Here is a 9,126-nt window from a genome sequence, read left to right as displayed (position 1 = left end):
AGCGCTTAGCAAGCGGCGCAGGGCTCAAAAAACACGTATCCGCGAAGGAGGGTCATTTACCATACAAGAGGGTCAGAATTTGCTTCAATCAAATGGTGCCGATGGTCTAATATACGAAAAGAAAGATGAAAATGGGGAGGGGAGTAGTGCGCAGCCGGCGACTAAACGACGTTGCGGCAACTGCGGTAAACCTGGACATAATGCACGCACCTGTCAGGAGGATGCAGAAATGTCTGATGTACATATATCCGATTGCATTGAGGTAAATTGAACAACGCTGGCGTTGCAATTGAAATTGGAAGTAGTATTGTGCAGGAAAAGTGTCCGGGGTCCTGATATGTCCGGGGTCCTGATGAACCACGTTATCTGAGAGTGTTCTATTTTCCGGCATCATCAGCTATTTTGCGTTCACACAATGCGCATTTCTACTTCTTCAAAACATCTTGTCTATAAAAGCCAACGTTCCATCTCACCAATGTTGGTTACTTTCTCTCCTTCTCCACCATCCAGCCATTCGTTTTTGGTTTGCGACTTTCTTTCTTTGTCTCCTTTGTCTCTTTCCTTTCTTAACTCCCTTTATTTTCCTTTCGTTTTTTTTCTTCTTTTCTTTTTGGAGTTATCCTCGACACTCTTTTTCGACTGGTAGCATTTGTTTCCATTCGAATTCGGTAAGTCACAGGCCATTTAAACAGTCGAACCAAATCCCGTCACTTTCATTCTCCAGCTTGGACATCGCCGGATCAAATGAACACCAGGAAAAAGAAGAAGAAAAAAAGAAACAGAACAAATAATTACATCGCTGACATCAAATCCAAGCCCCATCGCAATGCAGTTCTCAACCATCATCACCGTGTGCCTCTTCACCGGGCTCGCCTCCGCCAGCTTCGTACAATGCAATCATCATCTCCTGTACAATGGCAGACACTGGGGCACGATAAGGAAGAAGGCGGGTTGGGCCGTTAGATTTTACGAAGAAAAACCAGGGCAGCCAAAGAGGCTGGTCGCGATTTGCAAAAACGCGTCACCCGTACACTGCAACTATCTGAAATGCACCAATTTGGCAGCAGGCTTCTCGGCAGGGACGTCCACTGATGTTCTCTCCTCCGGCACCGTTGGCTCGATTGGGAATGACCCTCAGGCTCAGCGCCAATAGGGTGTTCTTTTATTCGTTTTTTGTATCTTCGGCTGGAATTCGGAATATCTACCGGTCGTTTGCTAGAGTACATTCTTCCATTCTTCATCGAAATTTAATCCTTGTTCAAATTCAATTAGGAACGAGCCACTTTTCTCGATGGTAGCCGCGGAGCAGCTGTGAAAGGTAGTACGAGGCTTGCGACTTAGGTCCAGCCCAACCAGCTTGGCTGAAGGGTTTATTGAAACCATTCCTTCTATTTTCTTGAAATTTTCCAGTTATCTGGATCCCGGCTTTTGCGCACTCCGTACCTCATCGCAGTTTGGCGCTTGGGAGGCTGGAATCCCAGCGAGACCTGGCGTGCCAGCGGAGGCCAGTATATGGTCGCGGTATAAAACATGGTCACTGTCTCGCCAGGTGCCTTTGAGACTTCTTCCAGCTGATGTCGAGTCAATGTAGACCGAGGTGCGTGCCAGCAGGCGGAAGCCTCCTTGTCAAGGACTCGTGCCTTGTTGTCAAAGACTGGTAATTTACTGCCAGTGGTTCATCACACTTATTGGGGGGTTCGTGAAAGCTCCAAAGACCAAAGATACACCTCATCGTACTCCTCTCCTAGCGTCTAGATCCTGTTGCTTCAACGGACCCCAATGCTGCGGCGCCTGACGCTCAAGGCCAGGCTGCTGGCTCCTGGCATCATAACCACCGCCTCTGCTCCCCGCCCTTCCCTTTCTTTCCACCCTGGCGACAGGCCTAATTCCCGAGTCTTCAAACTGGACGCTGACCTCCTCGGCCACTTCGATCTTGCCCATCGGCGGGGGCCTCCCGGCCTCGAGCCTGTAGAACCACTCCTCGTCCGGGCTCTCCCTCCTCCTGGACACGTGCAGCCGCTGCGCCCAGCTCCTCGTGCTCGACGAGCTATCCCTCCTGAAATGCTGGAATCGGCTCGGGGGCTCCAGGTCGTTCTGTAATTGGTACTGCTGCTGCTGCTGCTGATGATGATGATGGTGATGATGCGGCTGGTATTGCATCTGCTGGTTGTTGAACCGACCACGCGACGGTGGCGTGATGCTTCGGGATCGAGACGTGATGGTCGTGCTGTTGCGGCCGAGGTTCGTCCCGCCGGCGTACAGCATGTCGGTGTTGTTGACGAAGCGGGCGGGGGCCGGGTGGCGCTGCGGACTGTTGTGGTGGACCAGGGCGCGCAAAACTGGGATGGAGGCGGCGATGATGGTCATTGCGGCCTCGGCGGTGCCGAGGATCGAGAGCCAGAGGCCGTGGATGAGGTCGGATTTGTTGATGGCAGGGAGCTGTTCGATCTTGGCGAACGATATCGCGCCGGCGCTGTTGCAATGGGTGAGTTGTTAGCATGTGTAAAAGAAAGCCGAGATGTTACATGCGCGGGGCAAAATCACGAACAATATTCCCATGCTCATGGCAACCATGACACCCAGCTTCTCCTTCTTGTTGATGGTCAACTTCCAAATGATGCGCCACGGCAGCAGCGCCAAGACGATATCCATAGCGCCCGAGTATGCGGCCGTAAAGATGTTGTAGTCGATGATGAACTCCTTGGGCCAGCAGGTGCCCTGCAGCATGGGCCTCCACAGCTTCTCGGTCGGGGTGCACTGGACGTAGGTGGCGAGGGCGGCGAAGCCCAGGGTGGCGTTGATGGTGATGATGATGAACCAGACGAAGCGGCGCGTCCAGCCCTCGGAGATGCGCAGGACCGTGATGGCAAACGACGTCTTGCTGAGCATGGCCGCCAGGATGGAGAAGAAGCCGCTCGAGTTGGACATGAGCAAAAAGGTTTGCAGGTCCTTGGGGTTAAAGTCCCAGATGTGCTGCCCGTAGCCGATGCTGACGTTGAACGAGATGAGCGCGGTTTGCGCGACAAGAGATATCTGTTTACGGGTAGGCATTGGTTAGCGTGGAATGCACCAAAAAGGTCAACTCGCGCCTGTCACCAAAACAAACTAACCCAGCTGATGATGAGAACATGGTCGTCCCACCACAAGCCCTTGTGCCTGAGGAACTTGCAGTACACCCTCAAAGCCAGAAACACCGCCGACAGGGCGGTCATCATCCAAATGGCGTAGTTGACCTGGGGCCCAAAGTCCTCGTGGGGGAACGAGCTAAAGTCCCACGGCCACCCCTTCCATTCCCCCGGCCCAGGAGGTCGTCGCCCGCCGGCGTTCTCAGACGGCGGTGAAGATTGAGGGTTTCTTCGGTTTGCGCCCGGAAATATGGACCCAAAGAAGAAGAAGTTTGCCACCACGAGCGGGTCGCTGTCGTTGGGCATGTTGCGGGATGACATTTTTTGGGGGGTGATAGTCGAGTCGTCCTCGCTGTGCGAAACCCAAAAAAAAAGTTAAAAAGTTAAAAATAAAAATAGTCAAAACAATATAGTAGACAATATTATCGAGAATCGAAGTAGAAAAAAAAATTAGGCACAAGAATAGAATAGTAGCAAGAGCGATCGACACTCTGCCCAGCGCCCAGCGCCCTCGACGACCTCAAAGTCGCTTTCGATCAAGCTGGAGGCGCTCAAGGCATCATTGGGTACGTTTCCCGTTGGTGACGAACAAACATCACGAGAAGGTGAGTTGAGGGGTGGATCAAGGAAATGGGCGACGGGAGAAGAAAATAAAGATTTTTTGGTGGCTTGACCGATCTGTGGAGGAGCCAGGCATCCCCCCGTCTGCAAAAGCAAGAAAACAAAACAATACCCGTTATTTTGTGATGTGACGTGACGCCGCTGCCCATGCCGGTTCGCGGAACCCGGTAAGCGAGAGTCTCGACGCCAAAAGAGACAACAAAAGAACCCTGGTCGGCCTCCTTGTTCCGGTGTGGTGTGGCAGTGAACACCAAAGACAAAAGCAGGTCTGAGCGCTGGCCCGGGCTTTTTTTCTCCGAGACTTGCTTTTTGTATTTGGACCCTTCCCAACGGGAAAATGATGCAAAGAGTAGAACATTCGTTCATCTCGAAAGTAGAGACAGGCAATCAAAATAAAATAAACAAACATTGTATATGAAAGTTCGTTTACCCAAGACACCTGAAGATCCGGGGTCCTCCGGAACCAGCAAATCACCTCAAGCTATCTGTAAGACCCGCCGTTCATTCTCTCAGGAACCATCTGAAATAACGAAACGCCTGGATTTGCGGGGAACGGCTCGACAGAAACCGAGATGTTGTCGTCGCCGGCTCTGGCTCGCTTATCACTCCCGTTCCCACGAGACAACTAACCCAAAAAAAAACCAATAACATCGCCTTGACTTTCCCCCCTCGAGTGGTGCGTTAATCATCGCCTTGGACAAAACACACGGCATGGAATCAATGCATGCAGAGAGAGCCTCAACGGCGCGTGAGAATGTCGCTTTTTTTTTTCTTTTCAGCTCGACTTTTCATCTCCACCTACGCTACCAACTACCAATCAATTTGTCTCGGCTGGCTCCGCATTGATGCGCTACCCAGCTTGGCCCAGGTGTTCCAGCTCGGTTTTGCATGCAAGGGTTTCCTTCCCTGCCAACCCCACCTCGCCCAGAAACGACTGAAGACTGAAGGGAAACCTGCCTGCCAACCTGCTTTCCCAAGGGGAACTGCAGACAGTCCCAGTCCCCTAAATTATCGTCAGTCGGATGGTTTCTTTGGCTGTCGTCGGTCGGCAATCTTGCGTCGCGCGACTGAAGTTCAATAGTAAAAAAACTACAGATTTTGGGATCGCTACAGCTTCCATCATTTTGTCACCAGTCAGTCAGCCACGAAGCACATGTTCGTTCTCGAGGGAACTCGCGATTTGTTTCTGGGTTGGATGGTTTCGACCCACACTGGGAGAGAAAGAAAGCCCCTGGGCTCCACATTGTTCAAAAGCTGCTGTGCGATCCGTGTCTTGCCCCCCTGTACCCTTGCAGGCCGGTGAGCCGCTTCTCCCCATTTCCACGTGTCGACCAACGCAAGTCAAAGGCTAACAACGCAAAGCCACCCGTCGGCCGTTGAGTTTCGTTTTCACCTTTCGCCATCATCATATAAATTGTGGCCATCAATTGTATGGCGTGCTGAAAACCAGTGCAAGTGGGGAACCGGTTCAGCGTTTTATGACTAGGGTGTGGCCTTGCCTACTGGACTGTTCCTTTGTCCCAAACCCGCTCTGCTCTGGAGCTTCATTCGTCATTTTGTCACTTGTCACTTGTCATTGTTTCTATGTCAAGGATGGACTCGAGTCGCCGACTCCAAAGGCAATAGTCTATTTGACTGCAGCTGGACTACAAACTCGCAAAAGCTATCACAACATAAGCGTACATTGACCTCAAACGCCAGTCCCAAAAGTTACATGCTATCTCCTTCTGTTAACACGCCTCAATTTCCCAACCCCTTGAATAGCAATGCATTATTTGCTTGTTGGCGATACTAGTTCAAAGAAAACACAAGATGCCCCGTCCTTCAACCAGTTTTCTGCCTTTTAGGCCTAGAGTCAGGGCCAGGAGAGCTCCGCGCCGGCCTCTTGAGGGACGAAGCTGACGGTTCAGCCACGTCGCTGCACGTCTTGGTTGACTCCGAGTCACAGTCAGAATCGGTGCCTGTCAGACCTTGGTCACACTCTGTAGCCTCAATCTCATCCTCGTCCCCGAGGAGAACAAGCTCGCCGTAGAGCTCGCGGCCTAGTATTTGTTTCATGTAGTCATTTTTTAGTGGTGCCACCCGCCGGCGAAGGGACCGCATCGCATAATCATAGTTGCGTTGCGCCATTGCTCGCAAATCGTCCTCTTGTTTCGTTATGATGACTGTTCGTGAGCCTATTTCACCCGTGACGCTATACTTAAAGAGCGCTGGCCACTCAGCCGTTTTCTTGGTCAGTTGCCCAATAAGGTGACCTAAACCACCGCGGAGAGACTTTTCATGGAAACGTGCGACAATGACCGTCTTGTGGCCCAAGAGGGCATCAAGTACCGCGCAGTCGACGCAGTCTGGCTTTCTGCATCCCCTCGAAGCGATTGGCCATCCAGTGAAGCTTTCTGCAATATGACTAGTCGGCATTGCTCTCAGAACACCGTGGCGTAGCAATGTCTCGAAAACGGCTTTGCTTTCTTCAGCGGATATAACAGTTACTGGGGTCGAAAATTGTTGATTTTTCTTGTCGGGTGGCGAACTTGCATCTTGAAGTGACTGGCACATGTCCCCAAGAAAGCCCGCGATAGACATGTCCCGAAATGCGAGGGTGCCATCGCGGGGCAGGCCAATATCGAACACCGGACAAGTACTCTTGATAATGGGGAGCAGAGAAGACAGCAACCCCTGTTGGAGGCTCTGAACCACAATGGAGATGAACCAACTGCCTGAATGGTGAGGTGAAGTAGACCATGTCTTTTTGATGTCCGAGCCTCGGAGAGCAAGGCTTTTTTCATTTCCATCTATAAGTTGCTTGTAGAGGCTTTGAAAGTCCCCGCTCGTATGGTGCCAGATTCGCAGGTTTTTTCGGAAGGCGCAGGACAGGAATTCGAGGAGACAATGATGTGTGCTGCGGGTTTTCATGGTCTCTAGCGGCCTGCATACTGGTGTTAGTATCAAGGGCAAGAAAACGACGAGATTGAGGAGGAAGAAAAAAGAAAGAAAGTAAAAACATACTTACAACATAGATGACAAAAGACGACCGGAATTATCGAGGGTTTTCACGACGAAACAAAGGTCGCTGTCATCAAACGAGTACTTTCTCCTCAGCTCTCTTTGGAGCATTTTTTCCTTCCAGCCACGAAATTTATCCCTGAGTCGATGGCAACTAATTTCCTCTTGCAGTCTTGAAAGAATTGAATCCAGTGACGTCAGCCCGACCTTGTCAACTTGGCTGACAAGTCCATGTAGCATCGAACATCTTGAGTTAAATTTGTTAGTCATGCCAAAGAATAGCTAGGACATTAGAGCAGCACCCTCGGGCCTGGCAACTTACAGCGCCGTCTCAACGCGTGTGTAACTTATCTCACCTGAGAGGTCATCCTCTATTACCGCGCCAAGGTCGGAATAAAAGCTGATGCATTCATTTGGGAGAAGGGCGCCAGCCTCCAGGCAGGCGTCGTATAGACTTTCCTCGAAACCTCCACGTGCCCATCGCAAGATCCATCCAAGCGTCTTATCTGGTCGATAAACATTTTCGCCTTTGACACAGGCAGTGAAAAAGCGTACCAGTGCCGAATCGAGCTCTTCATCCCATTCTTTAACTTCCCGGCAGCGTGGCAAAACTAGACGCACCAGGTTGTCGACGTGGTCAGGTTCGGCGACTGCTGGGAGTAGCCTGTCCAGGTGTTGTTGAGGCACGAAGACGATAACCTAGCCACGAGACCGGTGTTAGTCACAGAAAAAAAAGTTGTCGAGGAGATATTACAGGTACAAGAAGCTTACTTGATGGTGCACAGTCTTCCGGCAGGTACAGTCATACACGTCCTCGTCTTCATCCTCGTCTTCGTCATCAGCGAGACTATCATGGCTGCCATCCTCCGAGTAGTCCAAGGCCCAGTAGCATTTCGGGTCGTGATTCCGAACCGACAGGGAATCGATCTCATGCTGCTTGAATTTCGTCTCGGCCGATAGGTTGATGTCAACGATGTCGCATTGGGCAATCCGCAAAAAGCTACCAACAGGGTTGTAGCTGACTTCTCCTGCCCTAATGTCACTGAGGCTGATGCTCCAGGCTATAGGATCATCCCGTCCAACATTAGGATCGTTTTCATTAGCAGTATGCGTCATTCCGGCAAGGAACATGTGAAAGCCAGCTTTGTGGCTGATATCAGCAAGCTGGTGGCAAGCCTGAGTTCCTGCATCAAAATAGTGTCCTCCCATCGGAAGCGGAATCAAAAGGCAAAAAGCGCCGGGGTCGGATGACTGATAACACCGCAGCGCATGCTCTAGACGGTCGAGTAGTCCATTCGAGGGTGCAATGGGTCTTGCCATCATACTGTCTTGCGACTGAATAGAAAAGCCGTAGACGAGAGAGACATGATATCTATTCAGTAATGGCCCGAACCAGTATGTGGCCTCGTCATACTAAGCGAGGATGGATACTGAGGAATCGGCCTGTCGGTCAAGCATTCCATCTTCGGTGAGACCGGGGCAAGAACATTCAACATGTTCATTCTTGTGAATCGACGACAGAAAGACCGAAATGCTGCCGTTGAGAGTGTGGCCCTCCCGTTTCTCGGTGAGAAGGCTGTATCGTTGCGTTCCGGGGCCTTGGATCCGTAATACCGGCGGCTCCAGATTGACGCTCTCAAGCCCAAGTTTCGGGAGGATTGTGGGCAGAATGGTGTCTTCAAGAAACGAGTCCCATTGAGGATTGCGCAGGCGGATGTTGGAAAGATCCAGCCCTCTTCCAGTCAGTCCTTCCTGGTCGCCTTCTTCAAGGAGAATATAATCGGCGTATCCATGGGAGATTGGAAAGTCTACTTGAGGCCAATCTTCGATCAAGATTTTGGGGTCGACAAGCTTATCCGACTCGATCTTCAGGTGGGAACAGACTTGAGGAAGCTTTTGGATTGATCCGAAGATATCGGCCAATTCACGCTTCGCATCTTGGTGGGTGTCCTCCTCAGCGTCGCGGAGGCTATGATCGGATGGCATTATTGCGCCGACGCGATTGGCTGAAAAGTCGCGTTGCATTGACCAAAATGAACAATCCGCGAGTTGTATTTGTTGAGGTGCGGAATGAAGTTGAGTGAAGCTGTGATGGAAAATGGACAAGACAGAGACAAGACGCGCGAGGAGAGTTTGTTGTCACGTAGTGCGACGCGAGCTCACATGATCAATCAGTAGGCGTGTGAAGAATTGGGAAGGTGGGGCATCAATCCCGCCCACTATTGGCGAGAGCCCCTCCCTCGCAAGGAGTGGAAGCAAGCCCGAATTCAGTCTTCGATGACGGCGACCTACGGGAGTACTGCAGCGTCGCCAGACCGGCGTCCTGTACGCGTTCTAGCCAGTCTGCACGGCTGCTGTACTATGTATCTGACAGGAG

At 51.4% G+C, this 9,126-nt stretch overlaps 4 protein-coding genes across 4 annotated transcripts; 1 reads left to right on the top strand and 3 right to left on the bottom strand.

The window, feature by feature from the left end:
* Positions 1–826: 826 nt before the first annotated feature.
* On the top strand, positions 827–1,153 carry MGG_18041 (uncharacterized protein; the record flags this gene model as incomplete). The annotated part of the gene is made up of 1 exon (XM_003721239.1): positions 827–1,153. One exon carries the CDS (start codon positions 827–829, stop codon positions 1,151–1,153), a length of 327 nt encoding a protein of 108 aa, XP_003721287.1.
* On the bottom strand, positions 1,117–3,741 carry MGG_09061 (uncharacterized protein). Its single transcript, XM_003721238.1, has 3 exons — positions 3,111–3,741; positions 2,549–3,033; positions 1,117–2,473 (listed from the first exon to the last, which is right to left on the bottom strand). The coding sequence occupies exons 1-3, from the start codon at positions 3,444–3,446 to the stop codon at positions 1,729–1,731; spliced, it is 1,566 nt and encodes a 521-aa protein (XP_003721286.1). The 5' UTR covers positions 3,447–3,741; the 3' UTR covers positions 1,117–1,728.
* Positions 3,742–5,350: 1,609 nt separating this feature from the next.
* MGG_18040 (uncharacterized protein) lies at positions 5,351–7,949 on the bottom strand. Its single transcript, XM_003721237.1, has 4 exons — positions 7,521–7,949; positions 7,072–7,448; positions 6,757–6,996; positions 5,351–6,672 (listed from the first exon to the last, which is right to left on the bottom strand). The coding sequence occupies exons 1-4, from the start codon at positions 7,878–7,880 to the stop codon at positions 5,571–5,573; spliced, it is 2,079 nt and encodes a 692-aa protein (XP_003721285.1). The 5' UTR covers positions 7,881–7,949; the 3' UTR covers positions 5,351–5,570.
* Positions 7,950–8,055: 106 nt separating this feature from the next.
* On the bottom strand, positions 8,056–8,886 carry MGG_18039 (uncharacterized protein). Its single transcript, XM_003721236.1, has one exon. The coding sequence runs from the start codon at positions 8,772–8,774 to the stop codon at positions 8,163–8,165; it is 612 nt and encodes a 203-aa protein (XP_003721284.1). The 5' UTR covers positions 8,775–8,886; the 3' UTR covers positions 8,056–8,162.
* Between the last annotated feature and the right edge of the window lie 240 nt (positions 8,887–9,126).

The sequence above is a fragment of the Pyricularia oryzae genome, chromosome 7 (genome assembly GCF_000002495.2).
Source record: "Pyricularia oryzae 70-15 chromosome 7, whole genome shotgun sequence".
Classification (NCBI taxonomy): domain Eukaryota; kingdom Fungi; phylum Ascomycota; class Sordariomycetes; order Magnaporthales; family Pyriculariaceae; genus Pyricularia; species Pyricularia oryzae.
The sequence above is the reverse complement of the archived record's forward strand: the minus strand, read 5'-3'. Positions and strand labels throughout refer to the sequence as shown.